The sequence below is a fragment of the Anomaloglossus baeobatrachus genome, chromosome 10 (genome assembly GCF_048569485.1).
Source record: "Anomaloglossus baeobatrachus isolate aAnoBae1 chromosome 10, aAnoBae1.hap1, whole genome shotgun sequence".
Classification (NCBI taxonomy): domain Eukaryota; kingdom Metazoa; phylum Chordata; class Amphibia; order Anura; family Aromobatidae; genus Anomaloglossus; species Anomaloglossus baeobatrachus.
In genome coordinates this window covers 16,725,456-16,749,467 of record NC_134362.1, presented here as the reverse complement: position 1 = coordinate 16,749,467, position 24,012 = coordinate 16,725,456, and the positions used below count along the sequence as shown (strand labels likewise).

Here is a 24,012-nt window from a genome sequence, read left to right as displayed (position 1 = left end):
CCTCCGTATACTGGGAACACCCCACAAGACCTGCCATATACCGGGAAAACCCCATAAGACCTGCCGTATACTGGGAACACCCTACAAGACCCGCCGTATACTGGGAACACCCCACAAGACCCTTCGTGTACCGGGAACACCCCACAAGACCCTTCGTATACCGGGAACACCCCACAAGACCCGCCGTATACTGGGAACACCCCACAAGACCCTCCGTATACTGGGAACACCCCACAAGACCTGCCATATACCGGGAAAACCCCATAAGACCTGCCGTATACCAGGAACACCCCACAAGACCTGCCCTATACCGAGAACACCCCACAAGACCCGCCGTATACTGGGAACACCCCACAAGACCTGCCGTATACTGGGAACACCCCACAAGATCTGCCGTATACTGGGAACACCCCACAAGACCTGCCGTATACTGGGAATACCTCACAAGATCTGCCGTATACTGGAAACACCCCACAAGACCCTCCGTATACCGGGAACACCTCACAGGACTCGCCACATGCACAAAATACCCCATTAGACCCCTATATACCTGGGCCATCCCAACTCACAATACCTGCCGTATACCGGGAACACCCCACAAGACCTGCCATATACCAGGAACACCCCACAAGACCTGCCCTATACCGGGAACACCCCACAAGACCTGCCCTATACCGGGAACACCCCACAAGACCTGCCGTATACCGGGAACACCCCAGAAGACCTGCCGTATACTGGGAACACCCCACAAGATCTGCTGTATACTGGGAACACCCCACAAGACCTGCCGTATACTGGGAACACCCCACAAGATCTGCCGTATACTGGGAACACCCCACAAGATCAGCTGTATACCGGGAACACCCCACAAGACCTGCCGTATACTGGGAAAACCCCACAAGATCTGCCGTATACTGGAAACACCCCACAAGATCTGCCGTATACTGGGAACACCCCACAAGATCAGCTGTATACTGGGAATACCCCACAAGACCTGCCGTATACTGGGAACACCCCACAAGATCTGCTGTATACTGGAAACACCCCACAAGATCTGCCGTATACCGGGAACACCCCACAAGACCTGCCGTATACTGGGAACACCCCACAAGACCTGCTGTATACTGGGAACACCCCACAAGACCTGCCGTATACTGGGAACACCTCACAAGATCTGCTGTATACCGGGAACACCGCACAAGACCTGCCCTATACTGGGAACACCCCACAAGATCTGCTGTATACTGGGAACACCCCACAAGATCCTCCGTATACTGGGAACACCGCACAAGACCTGCCATATACCGGGAACACCCCACAAGACCCGCCGTATACTGGGAACACCCCACAAGACCTGCCGTATACCGGGAACACCCCACAAGACCCGCAGTATACTGGGAACACCCCACAAGACCCTCCGTATACTGGGAACACCCCACAAGACCTGCCATATACCGGGAAAACCCCACAAGACCTGCCGTATACTGGGAACACCCTACAAGATCTGCCGTATACTGGGAACACCCCACAAGACCTGCCGTATACTGGGAACACCCCACAAGACCTGCTGTATACTGGGAACACCCCACAAGATCCTCCGTATACCGGGAATACCCCACAAGACCCTTCGTATACCGGGAACACCCCACAAGACATGCCGTATACTGGGAACACCCCACAAGATCCTCCGTATACCGGGAACACCCCACAAGACTCTTCGTGTACCGGGAACACCCCACAAGACTCTTCGTGTACCGGGAACACCCCACAAGACCCTTCGTATACCGGGAACACCTAACAAGACCCGCCGTATACTGGGAACACCCCACAAGACCCTCCGTATACTGGGAACACCCCACAAGACCTGCCATATACCGGGAAAACCCCATAAGACCTGCCGTATACTGGGAACACCCTACAAGACCCGCCGTATACTGGGAACACCCCACAAGACCCTTCGTGTACCGGGAACACCCCACAAGACCCTTCGTATACCGGGAACACCCCACAAGACCCGCCGTATACTGGGAACACCCCACAAGACCCTCCGTATACTGGGAACACCCCACAAGACCTGCCATATACCGGGAAAACCCCATAAGACCTGCCGTATACTGGGAACACCCTACAAGACCCGCCGTATACTGGGAACACCCCACAAGACCCGCCGTATACTGGGAACACCCCACAAGACCCTCCGTATACTGGGAACACCCCACAAGATCTGCCGTATACCGGGAACACCCCACAAGACCTGCCGTATACCGGGAATACCCCACAAGACCTGCTGTATACTGGGAACACCCCACAAGATCCTCCGTATACCGGGAACACCCCACAAGATCCTCCGTATTCCGGGAACACCCCACAAGACCCTTCGTGTACCGGGAACACCCCACAAGAGCCTTCGTATACCGGGAACACCCCACAAGACATGCCGTATACCGGGAACACCCCACAAGACCTGCCATATACTGGAAACACCCCACAAGACCTGCCATATACTGGGAGAAGCTCTCTGGGCACACCCTATGAGTCTTGCCATGTACTGTATAATAGAGCACTCTGCTGATGTATCACGCTCTGTGTACACTGTGCAGTGGGGTCAGCTGAGTATAGACGGCGGGGAGCAGGAGGCTTCGCTTCTTGTGCTGGTCTATGAATGCGGAGCTCCGTCCCTGCCGCTCAGTGCATTGGGCATCCGTGGTTGGTTATTTAATGCCATCTGTAGCATTCAGCATCTACATAAAACATTCATGCTGCTGTGTGACTTCTCTTACCACGCTGAGCTTGTGATGGAGACAGCGATCACATGGAGTTTCTCCTTGTAAATGATGAATTAGGAGCCGGCTCGGTCAGATCCCAGCTCTTTACACTGGGTCTCTGGCAGCCTCTGCTGGTGCAGACATGTCACAGCAATGCAAACTGTACAAATGCTGCTCCTCTGCAGAGCACGACCATCGCCAAGCACCAGAAGAGCAATGTACAGATGTGTGCACACTATGTCTAACATACCCATAGGGCGGCATCATCATCTGATTGAGGCTACAGGTGAGCTCTTCTGTCCACCTTGGGTTGTTGTGCATCACATAGCCTTATAGCCTTTTAATGACGGAGCAGCAGACTGAAGTTCCCACTAGGAAAAGGTGATAATTTCAGTCAATAAGCGACAAATGCTTGTAATTATGCCCTAAGGTTAGAATTCCAGATATACATACATTTCCTATATATATATATATATATACTGTGCCTTGCATAAGTATTTGGCCCCCTTGAATTTTTGAACCTTTTCCCACATTTCAGGCTTCAAACATAAACATAAAAATTTTAAACTTTTATAAAAAAGAATAAACTGAAAATTGGAACGTGCAATATTATTCATCCCCTTTACTTTCAGTGCAGCAAACTCACTCCAGAAGTTGATTGAGGATCTCTGAATGATCCAATGTTGTCCTAAATGACTGATGATGATTAATATAAGCCCCCTGTGTGTAATGAAGTCTCCGTATAAATGCCCCTGCTCTGTGATAGTCTCAGTGTTCTGTATAAAGCGCAGAGAGCATCATGAAGACCAAGGAACACAACAGGCATGTCCAGGATACTGTTGTGGAGAAGTTTAAAGTCAGATTTGGTTACAAAAAGATTTGCACAACTTTATGAATGAAAGGAGCATCATACCACTGCAAATCTACCAAAGACCCGGCCGTCCATCCAAACTGTCATCTCACACAAGGAAAAGACTGATCAGAGATGCAGCCAAGAGGCCCATGATCCCTCTGGATGAACTGCAGAGATCTACAGCTGAGGTGGGAGAGTCTGTCCATAGGACAACAATCAGTCATACACTGCACAAATCTGGACTTTATGGAAGAGTGGCAAGGAGAAAGCCATTTCTCAAAGATATCCATAAAAAGTGTAATTTAAAGTTTGCCACAAGCCACCTGGAGACACCAAACATGTGGAAGAAGGGGCTCTGGTCAGATGAACCCAAAATCGAACTTTTTGGGCACAATGCCAAACGATATGTATGGCGTAAAAGCAACATAGCTCATCACCCTGAACACACCATCCCCACTGTCAGACATGGTGGTGGCAGCATCATGGTTTGGGCCTGCTTTTCTTCAGCAGGGACAGGGAAGATGGATAAAATTGATGGGAAGATGGATGGAGCCAAATACAGGACCATTCTTGAAGAAAACCTGTTGGAGTCTGCAAAAGACCTGAGACTGGGACGGAGATTTGTCTTCCAACAAAACAATGATCCCAAACATAAAGCAAAATCTACAATGAAATGGTTCACAAATAAATATATCCAGGTGTTAGAATGGCCAAGTCACAGTCCAGACCTGAACCCAATCGAGAATCTGTGGAAAGAGCTGAAAACTGCTGCTCACAAACGCCTCCATCCAACCTCACTCAGCCCTAGCTGTTTACAAAGGAAGAATGGGCGAGAATTTCAGCCTCTCCATGTGCAAAACTGATAGACACATACCCCAAGAGACTGCCGCTGTAATCGCAGCAAAAGGGGGCGCTACAAAGTATTCACTTACAGGGGATGAATAATATTGCACGCCCCAATTTTCAGTTATTTATTTTTTTATAAAAGTTTAAAATAAGCAATAAATATCATTCAACTTCACAATTGTGTCCACTTGTTGTTGATTCTTCACCATAAAATTATTTTTTTTTATGTTTATGTTTGAAGCCTGAAATGTGGGAAAAGGTTGAAAAAGTCAAACTTTCGCAAGGCACTATATATATATATATATATATATATATATGATATATGTATATATACCTCTGACGAAAAGACAGAGACACTTAATCCCAGGGCTTCATACTGTAGGAAATTGGTAAATTTAAGCATACAATACCACATTATTGCAGTGTATTGTGCAAGCAATCTCAGGTTAAAATTCTTTAGGGGGGCAGATAAAAAAACAATGTAAAAAAACCCACAAATATATATATATATAAAAAATAAATATGCATAAAAGTTTATATCGCACACACGTTTACCTGGCACGTAACTAAAATTGAAAAACTTCGGTTCGGTTGTGCAGCTTGATTACCTGTCCAAACAAACTATCATATTTAACGCAGAAATTAAAAAAGAAACCACAAATGGCCAAAATGCTGTTTTTATGTCACTTTCCTTCCCCCAAAAATAGAATAACGAGATCAGAGTGTCACAAGAACCCCAAAATGATAAAACTACAGCTCATCCAAAAAAAAACAACAAACAAAGTATCACAAGACCTGGTACAACTCTGAAATAATATAAAATAATAATAAAATAAAAATACGGAAGCTCAGGAGAAAAAATGGTAAGAAAGAGGAGCCAATTCGAGGAAATACATGATCTGTAATTTTGTAGTTTAACATATTCATAATGTATTGTATTATATGATTATTGATTATCTGTTTTTGTTATTAAAAACTAATAAAAAGGAGGTTAAAAAAAAAAAAAAGAAAGAGGAGCCAAGCGGGACTGTGCCGTGGAGGCGATGGATATGGAAAATTTCTGGATGATTAAGGAGCGATAACAATAGATCAGTTGTGTCAAAGCAATTCCTATATGAATGGTGTAATTAATAAATGGAGATGATATTGTCATTGTCAGTTGCTGAAGTTCTTTGTGGTCCACAGGCTTGTCGATACGGCCATTACCAGCATCTGGAGCACTTACTGTTTTATGGAGCAAATATGGGGGCCCAGAACGCGTCTGGAAACACCGCGCTTCACATCTGCGCTCTGTACAATCAGGTAATTAGCACATACACCGGAGCTTATACTGTGTGTAATCATTAACCACATTGAGAGTCATAAATACAGAATTATTACCTATAGACACATCTATTAGAGTGTATGCATCAGTAACACCTGTACAACCAGCAGATCAGTGTCATACATCCCCCATCTGCTGCAGAAGAGCAGATTCATGTCATACTGTGATTAGTATGTAACTCCCCATTCTGCTAAGCTTTGTTATATTAATGTATATTGCTATCTGTTGTGTAACGTGAAAGGGGAGGGGAGGCATAAAGATGGTTGGCCTGGTGCTAAATCTCACCTTCCCTACCACCCCAACCTCCGATTCTTCTTGAACAGTCCAGCGAGTGCTTGCCCAACATTTAGCAAATTGAAAGGGTAAAAGCTACCAGCGGCGGTTTTATCATTCTGGTATCTGCCACCAGTTCCTATGCAGTCGAGATGAGTTTGTCATCAACTTCTGTGCTCTGCATAGGCAGCAAACGTGTTGATGGAGGCTGAGCAAGACAATATTGCATCATGTGCACGTGTGCTGTGCTGTCTTTGTGAGAGGATAGACAGATATCTGCAGGGAGAGCAGTGTAAAATGATAAAAAATGGCCCCTTTAAAAAAAAATAAAAAAGTTAACGCTAGGTCTTAGTAGAGTTTGCACCAGGGCAATGATTACGAGTCCCTTCCACTAGTGCAATAGTAAAGAAATTCTGAAAGTGTGATGGTCCTTGAGGTCACACTCGCAGTATGAAGCTGCCTTCAGGGCTGAATGTAGGAAATCTGCAACTTTATTTTCTGGACGACCAAATTGGAGAAAGAAACATTAGGGTATGTGCACACACTGAGTATTTGGTGCAGAAATTTGCTGCACCAAGTCTGCATCTTTTGGCAGAAAAATGCACCAAAAATGTGTTTTTTATAATGACATCAATGGGTGGAAGGGCTGAAAAATGCAGGCAGGAAAGCGCCAAGAATTGACATGCTGCAGATTATTTTCTGCACCAAATCTGTAAGGAAAAAATAAGCAATGTGTGCAGAATTCTCATTGAAACAAAGCCGGAAAGCAAGAGTATATTGTGCAAAATACATAATTTTGTTGAACAAAATTGGATCACACACAGATAAATCAATAAAACACCGTGTATTAAAAAAGTGAGGAGAATGTGACGGGAAAATTAGGTCAAAGATATATATATATATATATATATATACATACACCCATCCAGGATCTCCCTCTCTGATGAAGCAACAGATTCTAGCGAAACGTGCGTTGGGGGTCTCAAGGTCCTTTGGGAGATATTTGTGACGGATTGGAACGATCCATGGATGCCATCCTGCACTAGGCACTTTAGGTAATACACATTGTCTCATCAATTTGACATCCTTTTGCCGTGCAGTGTTGTGCTATGATCTAATACATTTGCCGTCTTCCCACCCACACTGCATTTAACCTTCTTCACTTGACACTTTATAAAAAATCGTTTTTACCACATTTTTACATCTCTTCAAAGAGCATTTGGTGATTATTTTTGGGGATATTTATAGTTGATTTTTTTTTTTACAGCAACTTTGCCTTTATCCTCTTTTATTTACAGCATCTGGTTTTGTGGGTGTATATGTAGATCTCTTTGACCTGGTTTTTCCGTCACATTCGCCTTCATGCAAATTTTAATACACAGTGTTTTATTGATTTATCTGTGTGTGATCTAATCTTGTTCAATAAAATTATGTATTTTGCACAATATACGCCTGTTCTCTGGTTTTGTTTCAGTTTTCCGAGTTGTGTATAGCAATGCTTTAGTCTGACGTTGCACAACATTTGCTGTTATGTCCAGTATTGGTTTGAGAATTTTTGTATTGATTCAGAATGCTCATTGACTTTACCGGCATAAGGATAGGCATGGAAATTTGTGACAAAACTGCACCAAAAAGTGCATAACAAAGCGCAGTGTGTGTGCACATGGCCATAATCTGCTCGCTCATTTTTATCGCATATATATATATATATATATATATATATATATATATGATATGCCATAACTTTATGATTGGTGGGGGTCCGACCTCCGGGACCATCACAGACCGCCAAGTAGGCCGCACTAGATGTAATATATATATATATATATATATATATATATATATATATATATATATATATATAATTTTATTATATAATTATATGTGTGTATATATATATATATATAATTATATATGTATGTGTATATATATATATATATATTTTATTTATACGCTATATATGGGTATATATGTATATATATTAATATATATATAATTTTATTATATAATTATATTATATAATTATATGTGTACATATATATATATATATAATTATATATGTATATATATATATATATATTTTATTTATACACTATATATATATATATATATATATATATATATATATATACGGTATATAATATGCCATCACTTTATGATTGGTGGGGTTAAGACCTCTGTGACATCACAGATTATTAGAGTTAGGAGTCTCCTCACCAGGTGACAGCCGCCAAGTTATGCCCCTGGACGAAGGCGTTCCCGAAACGCGCGTAGGGTGTGGTTTGTGCTCATCCGACCTCCTGACATACTGCAGGTAATAACTTTTGATAGACTCTATGGCGAATATCTGTTTTCCTCGGTATAGGGGGCTTCTATGAAATACGCTATATCACCTATGATGGCTGTAGATACATATACAGTACCTTGTAGTGTATGCATGATGTGCTCCGTTGTCCTCTTATTCTTATATATCGGAGACATTGTTTCCTGTTAACTCTTTGGTAAATTTCTCCATGATATTAAGGGCAGCACCTTTAAGATTCAGTGGTGTATTATAGAATCCCTAATTACCTGGGAGTTCTTTAATTGTTTGTAATATTGGCCATGATATATATAAAAACTAGTAATGTATATTTTGATTTTTTTTGTTACTAAACCCTGTGTATCATAACTAGTTTGGATAATATCATGTTATTATTTTTTATATATTTTAGGTAGTCAATATTTATGCCCTGAATATTAATTGATTGAGAGATATTTTGGACATCATGTGGATATACCATCGAAATATATCTCTAACCTTTAATATATATTGTAACTATTTATGTCATCTAATAATAATTCTTTATTAATGATGGGTTTTTGCCAACTATAACACTTGCTATTAATAAAAAATATTTACATATTAATGGTAGATATAAATTTATATGTTGGTAGGTCTCGTATGAGCACTTTTGTATTGTTTTTATATTACACTGTGGTGGTTTTTTTTCTCTTTATCTGATCTAATAAAACTTATGTGTATTGCATCAAAGGATATTTGATGGTATTTTTTGGTTCTTGCCCGCCAAGTACCATTGCATATTAAATTAGTATGTGATGTAAACTTGTCTCTGGAGATAAACCTACGCAGATCATCCATACGTTCCTCCATTTACGGCAGGAGCGGACATATGATTGGTGCAGCCTGTGCACGTTGGGGGGGGGCACTTACACCTCCAAAGCAGGTGGAATTGTACTTTTTGATGAGGTTTTGGGCTGCAAAGGGCCCAAATATTGTTCTTGCACAGGGGCCCTTTTCTGTGTGTGTCCGCCAGTGAGGCCACGTTCTTTGTCAGGTTACATCATAGGTGCTGTGTCTTTTCCCAGTGGACACGTTTTACTGGTATAAGAGGATTATTCTAATTAAAGGCACATGCAGTATAATTAAAGGTGTAAATTTGTAAGCCCAGAGACTGACGTAGTCCCCTCAGTGCTGAGCAGTTATAAAATCAGCATAATGAAATAAACAGCTGAGAGCGTTTTTTTGTTTTTTATTTCAGAGAGATGAAGGTAGCAAATAGTATTAGTTCTATGGTGGCCGAGCCTTGTAAAATCAAAAGAAAAAGAACAATTAAATTCAACATTGTAGACACATTGTTCTGTGATACAAAACCTATTTTCAGATAGTAGGATCAAGTAGGATCAACCCTCCTAAGTCGTCTATCTGGGCATGCAGGTCATGAAAATCTGAATAAATGTCACGAGTGTGTCACGGCCGGTTATGATCTCGAGGCATCTGGGATCAGACGGTCACAACGTATTTTTGATCACAGATTCGATTTAGTGCCTGCTTGTCGTTTACCCTGAGTTGGAGCATATTTAATTCCATCTGGTACTGAAGGAGTTAAGGTTAATTTCTATCCTGCAGTGATCTAACAGGTAGCTGTAATCTCAGCTGCAGACACTCTCTTCTGCTATAAATATCCGCTCCTTACTTCTCCCTATGCCAGCTATAGCTCATACCTATGCTGTCCACTTTGAAGGAGCCAGTCTCTGGAGAAGCTGAGGTGTTGTTTTGATTGCAGCTGAGAAGTTCCTGCTGGAGAAGCTGTGGAGTGCTATTTGTTGTGTCTCTCATGTTTGTCTTAAATTCCTCATGTTGTGTTATTGCAGTGGCGATACTAGCATCTCGTCTCACTCGCCTTCACTAGTCAGAGTAAGTTCAGGGTCAGCGAAGGCCTAGGCACAGAGGTGAAAGTACCCGTCCAGTGACGTTATGTAGTGCAGGGATCAGCCTTAGGTGAGTGTTAGGAGGTGACCCTGCTCCCCTCTCCCTAGCGCCAGAGCCTTCCATTTTATTTCTACCCTGGTTTTCCCTCTGTGTTGTGCCGCTCACCGGGAATCCTCTCGTACCTATACACACCTGTAGTAACAACGTGACAGTAAAATGTTACCTTGATATCTGCGATCCGATGTCTTATTCCAGGGAAATTCATGTTGTTCTTAATAAGTATATGAGCTGTTCCAATCTATGGACCAGACACTGATCTCCCTGTTACCAGTGTGAGACATGTAATGACTGACAGTCTGCTGTCCTGATCTACATGTCTCACACTGGTAACTTCTCCTTTCATTTACAAGTTCTGGAGGCAGATTCCTGGGGAGATCTGTATCTGGCCCTTCAGGGTTACCCAAATATTTTACTGGACAGCTAAGTGGAGGAACATTTTATCCTCTTATTGTCAAATGATAAGTGATTGTTAATTTCCGATTTTTCTGATAAGGTTTCCGGTTCTCTTTACACAGGACAGCTGTGCCCGGGTCCTTCTGTTCAGAGGAGCTAACAAGGAGATAAAAAATTACAACAGTCAATCACCTTTCCAGGTACGAGCATTAGTTTACTAAAAGTTAACTTTTTAGTGCGGATTTAATTCCTTGTGCACATTAGATGAAAGTCAGCCAAACAATCTGATTTTTTGCTGGACTGGCGTACCATGTGGGGTGTTGGGAGCCTCCCAACAGACAATGAGGAATTTGGGAGCCAGAAGGATGGGGAAGGGTGAATTTATTGTTTTGTAAGGGGAGATAAGTGGTCGTCAGACATGTTTTGCAGCGGCTTTCTACTTTCTCCCCATTGAACACATGAGCCCAGCGTTCCTATGTATGGAGGAGGTGGACGAAAAATCTGTCTGCCAAACCAATGTAACAGCACCGCCTTTTTTGGGGGGGAATATAACACAAACTTCATTTATGGCATATTAATAAGATGTGGCATAAATTTCTGATCCACAAGCTCTTGGGCTCCTATCGGCTTCACTCAGAGGTAATGGGGCTGCCCTAGTGTCTTCCCATGTTGGATGATGGAAAATCCCTCAGAGGTAATGGGGATGACCTAGTGTCTTCCCATGTTGGATGATGGAAAATCCCTCAGAGGTAATGGGGATGACGGAATATCCCTCAGAGGTAATGGGGATGACCTAGTGTCTCCCATGTTGGATGACGGAAAATCCCTCAGATGTAATGGGGCTGACCTAGTGTCTCCCCCATGTTGGATGACGGAAAATCCCTCAGATGTAATGGGGCTGACCTAGTGTCTTCCCATGTTGGATGATGGAAAATCCCTCAGAGGTAATGGGGCTGACCTAGTGTCTCCCATGTTGGATGATGGAAAATCCCTCAGAGGTAATGGGGCTGCCCTAGTGTCTTCCCATGTTGGATGACGGAAAATCCCTCAGATGTAATGGGGCTGACCTAGTGTCTTCCCATGTTGGATGACGGAATATCCCTCAGAGGTATTGGGGCTGCCCTAGTGTCTTCCCATGTTGGATGATGGAAAATCCCTCAGAGGTAATGGGGCTGACCTAGTGTCTCCCATGTTGGATGATGGAAAATCCCTCAGAGGTAATGGGGATGACCTAGTGTCTTCAGATGTTGGATGATGGAAAATCCCTCAGAGGTAATGGGGATGACCTAGTGTCTTCCCATGTTGGATGACGGAAAATCCCTCAGATGTAATGGGGCTGACCTAGTGTCTTCCCATGTTGGATGACGGAATATCCCTCAGAGGTAATGGGGCTGCCCTAGTGTCTTCCCATGTTGGATGATGGAAAATCCCTCAGAGGTAATGGGGCTGACCTAGTGTCTCCCATGTTGGATGATGGAAAATCCCTCAGAGGTAATGGGGATGACCTAGTGTCTTCAGATGTTGGATGATGGAAAATCCCTCAGAGGTAATGGGGATGACCTAGTGTCTTCCCATGTTGGATGATGGAAAATCCCTCAGAGGTAATGGGGATGACCTAGTGTCTCCCCATGTTGGATGACGGAAAATCCCTCAGAGGTAATGGGGATGACCTAGTGTCTCCCATGTTGGATGACGGAAAATCCCTCAGAGGTAATGGGGATGACCTAGTGTCTTCCCATGTTGGATGATGGAAAATCCCTCAGAGGTAATGGGGCTGACCTAGTGTCTCCCATGTTGGATGACGGAAAATCCCTCAGAGGTAATGGGGATGACCTAGTGTCTTCCCATGTTGGATGATGGAAAATCCCTCAGATGTAGTGGGGCTGACCTAGTGTCTCCCATGTTGGATGACGGAAAATCCCTCAGAGGTAATGGGGATGACCTAGTGTCTCCCATGTTGGATAACGGAAAATCCCTCAGAGGTAATGGGGATGACCTAGTGTCTTCCCATGTTGGATGATGGAAAATCCCTCAGAGGTAATGGGGATACCTAGTGTCTCCCATGTTGGATGACGGAAAATCCCTCAGAGGTAATGCGGCTCACCTAGTGTCTCCCCATGTTGGATGATGTAAAATCCCTCAGAGGTAATGGGGATGACCTAGTGTCTCCCATGTTGGATGATGGAAAATCCCTCAGAGGTAATGGGGCTGCCCTAGTGTCTTCCCATGTTGAATGATGGAAAATCCCTCAGAGGTAATGGGGCTGACCTACTGTCTCCCCATGTTGGATGACGAAAAATCCCTCAGAGGTAATGGGGCTGACCTAGTGTCTCCCATGTTGGATGGCGGAAAATCCCTCAGAGGTAATGGGGCTGACCTAGTGTCTTCCCATGTTGGATGATGGAAAATCCCTCAGAGGTAATGGGGATACCTAGTGTCTCCCATGTTGGATGACGGAAAATCCCTCAGAGGTAATGCGGCTCACCTAGTGTCTCCCCATGTTGGATGATGTAAAATCCCTCAGAGGTAATGGGGATGACCTAGTGTCTTCCCATGTTGGATGATGGAAAATCCCTCAGAGGTAATGGGGCTGCCCTAGTGTCTTCCCATGTTGAATGATGGAAAATCCCTCAGAGGTAATGGGGCTGACCTACTGTCTCCCCATGTTGGATGACGAAAAATCCCTCAGAGGTAATGGGGCTGACCTAGTGTCTCCCATGTTGGATGGCGGAAAATCCCTCAGAGGTCATGGGGCTGACCTAGTGTCTCCCCATGTTGGATGATGGAAGATGGCGAGGCGACGTACTTAGATTATGTCTACTGCCCCTTGACTTTAGTGTTTGAGCAACCTGTTTCTTCTGCACCGAGCACAATTAGTCCGGCCAAGCCACCAATCAAAGGCCAACTTCACTATGCAGTTAGGGACAAATATCACAGACGTGACCCCGTCCGTGGGCAATGCTTTCTGCGCTTTCTTCCTTGTCGAGGATGAGCCAAATTACATTTGGCAGAATTAAAACAAGGAAAACGGCTAAGACTAATTCCAGGTGCGGGGTGTAAAATATCTCGTGTGCGCCCGTATGTTGACGTCCATTGGTCAGTGTGCTGTTCGTGTGCAGAGTGATGCAAATTACACTCGTCTGATATGACCATTATTAAAAATCTGGCGGACTCTTCCTCCCTTATGTGACCCCTTCAGTACTTACCGTAGTTTATGGGAAACCACATAGTTAATTCGTATGGAAAGCGCCATCAGGATGAGAAGGTGGCTGCTAAAAATTACACTGTATAACGGATCAGATCATGGTTGCTCCATAGAAGGAAGCAGAAACCCCAAATGTAATGTCATGGAAATTCCACCACACTACGGAGATTATTCTGCGGGGAGGGTGGGGGATGTGACCGCAGAACATGTGAATTCACATACAATCCAGAATATGGAGGATCTGGAAGGGAAGGCTCACCACACCGTATAAGAAATCACTCAGAGGTTCATCCAGAAAAGTAGGATGATGGTAATATGATTTTTTTTAAAGCAGCAGCTTTTAATAGTTTACAGGGCCATTTACAGTTTCTTATGTAAAAGAATTGCAATGTATCCGTAAAAACTGGTTGCTATACTGTGGCATCTGATTTTAGTCTCGCACCCATACATTTGAATGGGTGAGTTTAATCCGATTTCTGGAGGAATATTGTGCATGCTGAGATTTTGTTCACATATCAAATCGGTCAGTGAAAAGAATATTTCATTGCTGTATAACATTAGCCCAAGTGTGCTCCGGTTTTTTAACAGAGGGGCACTCAGACAGAAAATTCTGTTGTGTGCATGAGTCTTAAAGTCTGCTTTACACGCTGCAATGTATCTTACAATGTGTCGGTGGGGTCACGTCGTAAGTGACGCACATCCGGCATCGTAAGGTCCATTGCAGGGTGTGACACCCTGGGAACGATGAACAGATCTTACCTGTGTCTTGCGGCTCCCGGCCAGCAATGCAGAAGGAAGGAGGTGGGCGGGATGTTTACGACCCGCTCAACTCCGCCCCTCCGCTTCTATTGGCCGGCTGCCGCGTGACATCGCTGTGACGCCAAACATCCCTCCCACTCCAGGAAGTGGACGTTCGCTGCCCACAGCGAGGTCGTATGGACGGGTAAGTACGTGTGACGGGGGTTAATCGTATGTGCGGCACATTCAACAAATTGAACGTGCCACACATATGATGGGGGCGGTTACGATCGCAGACGATATTGTATGCTGGATCGTAATGTGTAAAGCAGGCTTTAGCCTCGGTATTTAAAGAGTTTGTCCACTACTTTGGGATAATTGGGATAGGTCATCAATGTCTGATCGGCCAGGGTCCACCACTGACCAGCTGTTGTCGGTGCCGGCGGTGGCAGCAGGCAGTTGGAAATGCTCAGTTCTGGACCTGCCCTGTTTTTTTATAGCGACTGTGGCCAGGTACTGCACATCTGCCTCCTACTCAAATCAATAGGCGGCGTATGTGCAGTACCGGGCCGCTGTCAGTTGATAGGGCAGCTCCACAACTGAGCATTTCTAGCTGTTGCCGCCAGCACTGGGTACAGCTGATTAGTAGAGGTGCCGGGTGTCTGACTCCGGCCGATCAGACATTGATGACCTATCCTAAGGATAAAGGTGTAGTAAAAGTAACGGGCAACCTCTGTAATAGCTGTTATGGCCGAATATTAAAATGATCACTGATATAGCAATTTTATTTTATGATCAAATCTTCAGGAGACTACAAACCCAGCACAGACGCCCGATGCACCCTTGTCATCACTGAACAATTTAGTCCTCTTTCCCACCTATTCGTTTGACATCTATCTCCACCCCTCTCTTTCTTGATTGACAGCTCTGGCTTTACAAGGGCCAAATAAGGGTGGAGATAGATGGTAGACATATAGGTGAGAAGGAGGACTGCACTGCGCAGCCACACTAAGGGTACATCCAGCGCCTGTCAGTGGCATAGCAAAGGGGGGGAGGAGGGGGCGGTCCGCCCCAGGCGGCACGTTTCAGGGGGGCGGCATTTTAGGGGTAAAATATAAAAAATAGAAAAACATAGAAGAAATAATAATTGTTGATTAACCTCTTAATGACCCATGACATACTCGGTACATCATGGTGACCTAGTACTTAACGACCCATGAAGTACCCAGTACGTCATGGCGAAATCGCGGCCCCGGAGCCTCGGTGGCTGCGATCAGTGTGCAAAAACCTTAGATTCGGGGAGGAGGGGACCTCTGCCTGACCTCAGGAGGGGTGGTGTCTCCCCCCTGGACCTACGGAGGTTGTGAATGGCTGACGAACGCCGCTCAGCCAATCACAGCCACTGTGATATTTCAGCCATTGAAAATGGCTGAAACATTGAAATCCAGCCATGATCAGTGCAGCTATAGCCCTGATCATTGGCTGGAGCTGGGTGAACTTTGTTTAACCCACCCCCAGGTCTCATTGGAGAGATCGACCTTGTGACCGATCTCTCCAATCACCTTGGATCTGGGGCCGGTGACCTGTAGGTGACCACTCCCCTCAGCTTCACTTCATCCGTGAAAGCTGAGGAGAGTGATTGCCCCCGATCCACCGCCGCTACTGCCTCCGATCCACCACCGCTCTCCCCATCAGCTGCTGCCCCCCTGCATCCACCACCGCTCTCCCCATCAGCTGCTGCCCCATTGCATCCGCCACCGCTCTCCCCATCAGCCGCTGCCCCCCTGCATCCGCCACCGTCTCCCCATCAGCCGCTGCCCCCCTTCCTACGCCACTGCTCTCCCCATCAGCCACTGCCCCCTCCATCCGTCACCCAATACCCAAGATACCCAAGTTATATATATTCTGGATTATTGATGGCCAATGGAGGGGGGCGGCAAATTTAACAACCGCCTCGGGCGGCAAAAGCAGTTGCTACGCCACTGGCGCCTGTGCTTGGTTTGAACAGTGATTTTGGGCTGACAGAGTCCATTTATGATAAGTTTTAGGTTCTTTGCCATAATAGTGTAACCTCTGCAGAACAGTGGGTCACACTGTACCTCCAGTTACATGCAGAATCTAATACATGAAGTCCCTCCTTATTTAGTAGAGGACTCCTGTTTGTGAAGTCTGGGTAGAGGAATAAAATCTGACTGACTGATATGTTGTATGATCAACTATCACTTCCCTAACGGTGCTCCCGGGGATGTGCTCTTGCACCAGCCGCAGCCACTCTGGTCCTCTCTGCGGCACGGAGGTGATATGTTGGGGTGCAGTGCACTTTGCCACCCAGTTACTCAGGTATAAAGTCAGAGAAGTCCTTACCAAGGAAAGAAAAAGTCCCCGTTGCCAGGATCGGATGTCCCAATCACCGGACCCTGTAGCCAGTCAGTGGCGTCATCCCACCAAAGCGGCAGCGCTGGAGCAGGGCCGTGATTCTAGGGGTGAGTAATGCTACTTTTGTAAGGATTCCTATCCTATGGTAACGTTTGAAAAGGAGCAGAAAACCCTTCTTGGCTCATTGACACGGCTCTGAACTGGTTTGTTCAACCTTTCGTGTGCCTAATTGTTCTGCCTCCTCTCCTGGATCTTGGCCCGGTTTCCCCGGACGGTTCCCTTGGATTCGGAGTTTGTCATTGTCTAGTAATTCTGTGTTACTCTATTTGTCTTGAGCCAATAGTCAGATGCTGCCAAGTCTAAATATTAAAGAGCCCCTCAGCTTCTGTGGAAGCCGATATTGAGCTGTGGACACCGTTACACCTAACTTTTATGGACAAATTAGAAATCTGGATAGTAATAGTGTTTATGATATTGGATACTGGATTTACATATCATTTCCGGGCTGGGCTGTAGGTCCATTATTATTCCTGTACTGTCCATCCCTTTTTGTGGTCAGTAGTGAAAAAACATCAGAGAAGATGTTTACTACTCCGTCCTTCTTTGTCTTGGCATCACCCAGCAATTCTCTGCAGCTATTCTGGAAACATCAGCAGTCCTGCTATTTCCATCATTGCCATACACACTGCCCAAAAAAAGAGGGAATATGAAAATCACATATCGGATCTCTAGGAACGAAAGATTTGAGTTGGAAATCATTTCCTAACTTAAGAAAATCGTTATCAACGGCCATTGTAAACCAAACCGATCAACCAAGTGAGAGCTCAATAAGACGGATCCAATTTGTTCCAATTTCATCACGGCAACCTTTAATGTGACTTTTAATGTGTATGCACCCCTGGTAATGTCTGGGCATGCTCCGGATGAGACCCTGGATGGTGTCCTGTGGGGATCTCATTGCAGAGCTGCATAAGGACAGTCTGGGACACTATGTGGAAGCATCAGATGCACTGATACATTGTGTCTGTTAGGCTCGCCAGGCGAGCAGGGATTTAGTGGACCCACTGGGGCGCAACACACGGAAAACTCAGAGTGGCTTGACTACGGACCCGAACTTGGTTCTCAACTGAGTTCCTGATGGTGTTACACTGCAGGAAAGATCTGGGTGCCACTCGGGAAGACTGGTATTGAGTTTGCTGGCCCCAGGGGTATGGGAACGACAAGAAAAAAATGTTTCATCCAGACATTGAAAATATAATATCCCAATTCCACAAAATGGAATTGGGATATTATATTTTCAATGTCTGGATGAAACATTTTTTTTCTTGCTTCATTTATCCCGGAATCTGGCCCGCTGACTGTCCGTGCATTGATCTCTAAAACCGGCCACAGCAAATCTAGAGGTGAGCTGATCCTAAAGTTTTTCTTTGTTTTATGGGAACGACAATAGAGTTGCAACAGCAGCTGGTACAGAGGTTCCATCCAAGATGGATGGATGGACGGGTGGATGGATGGATTGATGGCAGCAGCTGGTGTAGAGGTTCTGTCCGGTATGGATGGATGGACGGGTGGATGTATAGATGGCAGCAGCTGGTGTGGAGGTTCTGTCCAGTATGGGTGGATGGATGGATTGATGGCAGCAGCTGGTGTAGAGGTTCTGTCCGGTATGGATGGATGGACGGGTGGGTGTATAGATGGCAGCAGCTGGTGTAGAGGTTCTGTCCGGTATGGATGGATGGACGGGTGGGTGTATAGATGGCAGCAGCGGGTGTAGAGGTTCTGTCCGGTATGGATGGATGGACGGGTGGATGTATAGATGGCAGCAGCTGGTGTGGAGGTTCTGTCCGGTATGGATGGATGGACGGGTGGATGTATAGATGGCAGCAGCTGGTGTAGAGGTTCTGTCCGGTATGGATGGATGGACGGGTGGATGTATAGATGGCAGCAGCTGGTGTAGAGGTTCTGTCCGGTATGGATGGATGGACGGGTGGATGTATAGATGGCAGCAGCTGGTGTGGAGGTTCTGTCCGGTATGGATGGATGGACGGGTGGATGGATGGCAGCAGCTGGTGTACAGGTTCTGTCCAGTATGGATGGATGGATGGTAGCAGCTGCTGTAAAGGTTCTGTCCAGTATGGATGGATGGATGGTAGCAGCTGCTGTAAAGGTTCTGTCCGGTATGGATGGATGGACGGGTGGATGTATAGATGGCAGCAGCTGGTGTGGAGGTTCTGTCCGGTATGGATGGATGGACGGGTGGATGGATGGATGGATGATTGGCAGCAGCTGGTGTACAGGTTCTGTCCAGTATGGATGGATGGATGGATGGTAGCAGCTGCTGTAGAGGTTCTGTCCGGTATGGATGGATGGACGGGTGGATGGATGGATGGCAGCAGCTGGTGTAGAGGTTCTGTCCAGTATGGATGGATGGATGGTAGCAGCTGGTGATGATAGTTTGTGGCACCAGGTATTGTGATAGGCGGCTGATGTGGAGGCAGCAGCAGGTAGTGGAAATAGCAGCGGTACTCTGCAATACAGACAGGTGTAAGCAGTATGTCTAACACTACGGAACAGCAGCACAGTGTTAGGGGACCTGACAACTACCAATAACTAAACTCATTGTCGAGGCACCTAGCATAGGGCTAGGGTGCATTAAGTACCTACAGTTTCCCAGCTGACCTGGGAAGCACTTCTGGGTTTGAGAGGGCGCTAGCCCTTTAAGAAAAGGGGCGTGATCGTGGGTGCGCCCTACGGGCAGAGACTGGAGGTTTGCAAGGTGCACAGACGCTCGGGGAGGCCGCAGCATGAAATGGGACTGGGACCCCCGCAGCAGGACGCCCAAACAGGTGAGAACGCCAATGTCCTCGCTGGAGGAGGGGAGCACGAGCATGCGAGGACGCTGGCCTGGGCGTTACAGTGTCCTACAGGTTCTCAGTTGGATTCAGACCTGGAATAGCCTAAGGACTGTTCAATCCTTATCCAGGATCTGCCTGCACACTCTGGCCATATGAGGTTGAGTATTGCCCTAAACCAGGAGGAACCTTTTTTACATCAGATGTCTTTGTTCTCAAAAAAGTACGACATAGTGATCATGTGAGATTTTAACTATCTGGACATTTGCTGGGAATCTCTCACGCAAAGTAATGGGTCCAAAAAATTGTTATCTTCTCTCACAACTCTGACAACTTTATCTTTCAAAAGCTAGAAGAGAGAATAAGAGGATCTGTGATCTTGGACCTAATTCTTACCAACAGGGAGAAAATGGTTGAGAAAGTAAAAATGGCTGGGAATTTAGGAGGCAGCAATCATGCGATCCTCAATATTTGGATTATAAATGGAGGAAGACCTACAAGGACTCAGACTTTAAGATTGGACTTCAAGAAGGCAGATTTTAATGGACTGAGAAAGAGGTTAGGAAATGTCCAATGGCCGAGTGTTCTAAAGGACAGAAATGTCCAAGAAGGATGGGAGATTTTGTTAAATGAAATTCTCACTGAAATTGCAGAACCACTAACCAGAATCTCTGAAAATTTCTGGAGAACAGAAAACGTCCCAGAGGATTGGAGAAGTGCAAATGTTGTCCCTATCTTCAAAAAAGGAAAGAAGATGGAACCAGGAAATTACAGGCCTGTGAGCCGGACTTCTATACCAAGAAAGATCTTTAAACAAAATAAAAAACAACATGTATGTAAATACTTGGATGAGAATACAGTAATTAACCAGAGACAGCATGGGTTTGTAGCAAACAAGTCATGCCAGACTAATCTAATTTCCTTCTATGATGGAATCACTGACTGGGTGGATCAGGGAAATGCGGCAGATATAGTATATCTCAACTTCAGCAAAGCATTTAATAAACTATCTCATACCATCCTTATTGAAAAAATTACCAAGTATGAGACTGACAAGGCAACGGTTAGGTGGATTCATAACTGTCTCAGTGATCCTAATGAAAGCGTGTAAATAAATATCTGCAAATTCAATTGGAAGAGTGTTTCAAGTGGGGTAACACAAGGCTCTGTCTTGGCCCCAGTGTTGTTCAATATGTTTATAAATAATGTAGATGAGGGAATTTTAGATAAGCTGATCAAGTTTGAAGATGATGCAAAGCTAGGAGGGATAGCTAACACTAGAGAAGACAGAGAAAGGATTCAGAAGGATCTAGATAACCTGGAACAATGGGCAGCAACTAATAGAATGGTATTTAAAAGGGAGAAATGCAAGATTCTACATCTAGGCAAGAAAAAGAAAAATAATATCTACAGAAAAGAACTAAGCAACAACACGTGTGAAAAAGACTTGGGTATACTAATAGATCATAGACAGCACAGGAGTCAACAGTGTGATGCAGCAGCAAAAAAGGCAAACACAGTTCTGGGATGTATGACGAGAATCACAGAGTCTAGATCACTTGAAATCATTACCCCCTCTACTCCTCTTTGGTCAGACCTCATCTGGAATACTGTGTCCAGTTCTGGGCACCACATTTTTTTAAAAAAAAGACATTGAAAAACTGGAGCAGATTCAAAAAAGAGCTATCAGGATGATGACCGGTCTGCAAATTATGTCCTACAAGGAACGGTGAAAGTATCTGGGAATGTTTTGCTTGCAAAAAAGAAGGCTAAGAGGAAATTTAATAGCCGTCTACAAATATCTGAAGGGATGTCACAGTGTAGAGGGATCATCCTTATTCTCATTTGCACATGGAAACATGAGAAAAAATGGGATGAAACTGAAATGGAGAAGATACAGATTAGATAATATAAAAAAAAATTGACAGTGAGATCAACGAGTCGAACAGGCGGCCACGAGAGGTGATGAGTTCTCCTTCAATGAAGTCTTCAGGGGCTGGACAGACATCTGTCTAAGATGGTTTAGTGACTCCTGCATTGAACTGGAGGTCCGTTCTAACTCTAACATTGTATGATTCTATGAACCCAGGGCACACTCCACCAGTGTGAGGTCTGACAGTGGTACCTGTAGCTGACAGGACACCATTGGTTATAACGTGGATATGCCTCCTCAGACCATTACTGACCGGTCATGCTGGATGATGATGCAGTGAGCCTAACCTTATCCAGACTTTTTCATGTCTGCCACACACAATCACTGGGATCCTTCTTTCTTACTGGGAAGGGATTGAGGCACCAGTGCCGATCCTGATGTCTCTGGCAAATGCCATTCGAGCTGCACCGTGTTGGGTTTGAGCTTTGGTCCCACTACTGCACATCGGGCTTTTGCCATCCTCATGTAGACTGATTCTGACACTTTCCACATGAGTATCCGGTGGAGAACTTTTTGTTGGGTTCCTCCTTTTATTAAGGTACTGGTTTGACGCCCTGTCCGGCTCCTCGTGTTACAGTCCACATCTTGGCATCTGCTCCTTGCTCTCGAGACTGTGTGGGAGTTGCAGCAAAACTTCTTGTACGGAGGAGCTGGATTCCCTGTGCCCCCCGAGTGGGCTGTATGTGCCAGCACTGACGAGGACTAGAAAAAAGCAAAACTAGAGAAGGATCAGCCCGGGAGGAAAAGGGGAGAGGAACTGTCAGTGGCCACCACCTGCAAATCGGCTCCCCACTTGTGGGTTGTTTTGCTCTTTCCTCTCGGTCATCCTGTTGTGACTTATTTCCAGGCGATGCTGACTCTTCCTTACTGGATTGATTGATATCTCTGAAGTTTCATTCACTTGGAGTCCTCCTGATTGATATTTTAGCGCCATGTTCTAAGCTGACGCTTCAGGTCAGATGAAGTAGCATGTGTCGTCCACTACTTGGTCTACACCAAAGCCGGGCAGCCTCATCCGCCCTGACATTACATGCATGGCTGACCATACCTGACATGTAAGAACTATTTTAAGACTATTGTCAAAGCACAGATGGAATAATGATTCATATTTGGAGGAGCTACACATTAAGATCTAAGACATGGTTGCTAAGAGACTTTTTTTTTTTTTTTTTTAATAAGTAAGCAGGCCATTATTGGCAGATCACTCAATTGCTGCACAGAAGCATAGCATCTAGCATATATTTCGGAGGAGGATACTGGAGGCAGGGAATATAGTGTGAGAGGAGATGAGCACTCTCAGCCAGGACGAGGAGAAGAGCTGAAGGTAATTACCACCTGAGAACTGCATTTGTCATTATTGGGGAAAGATCTCGCTTTCCTGGAGAAATATTTTGTCTGGTGACGGAGGGGGAATCGCTTTTCCCCTTAACCCTCGTTGTGCCGTCAAGTAAAACACCGAAGGCACAACGCTGCAGACCTCCAGCTGCAAAGGCAACTACAACTCCCAACATCTGCAGAGCCATAGGTTGCATGTCATTTTAATGTTCAAATTGCAACTTATGACATTTCCAAGGGGGAGATAGTTACGTGACCGCAGCGTTAGGTATAATATATTAGCTGGAACTATTTCAGCTGCTTTAAATGCATTTTAAATGGATTTTGTCCGTGATACATTTAGCAAATGAAGTGGCAATTAAATGAAAGCTTGTTGCAGATGATATTAACAAGTGACATGATTGCATTAGGGGGGCTTCCGCAGTGATTTTCTGCTTTCTGGTAGTCATTTGCCATCAGCTCTGGTTCTGCTTCATGTATGCTGTGAGTTACGCAATGTGTGGGCTGCAGTTTCTTTTTTTTTTTTTTTTTGTACCCAGTTTGCTGCATGTAGGGTGGAGGAATTCTCAGCAGAAACACTAGCTTCACTGTAAAAATATACTGTACCTGTGCATGATAATTGTAAAAGTCCACCAAGGAGAATTGTAATGTATTTGGTGACATTTAGATCCATATTGCACCTAATAAACCAATATTAGAAGGTTTAGAGCAGAGAGGATAAATTACCGGTCTCCTATTTCCCTAAATTTGCAAAAGTGATAATCTGTCTGCCTAATGTCCCTCGCTGTCACTGTGCCTCGCTGTCACTGTGTGGCGCCCTGTGCCATGTAGTCATTATCTGCCCAG

General features: G+C 45.0%; 1 protein-coding gene across 1 annotated transcript in view; it reads left to right on the top strand.

Annotated features, from left to right (window-relative positions):
- Positions 1-24,012, top strand: part of SHANK2 (SH3 and multiple ankyrin repeat domains 2) — a 724,216-nt gene that overhangs the window by 214,841 nt on the left and 485,363 nt on the right. Inside the window, exons 8-9 of the mRNA XM_075326528.1 lie at positions 5,650-5,766; positions 10,850-10,927. Of these exons, the coding sequence (XP_075182643.1) occupies positions 5,650-5,766; positions 10,850-10,927 (195 nt within the window). The remainder of the gene's footprint in view (positions 1-5,649; positions 5,767-10,849; positions 10,928-24,012) is intronic.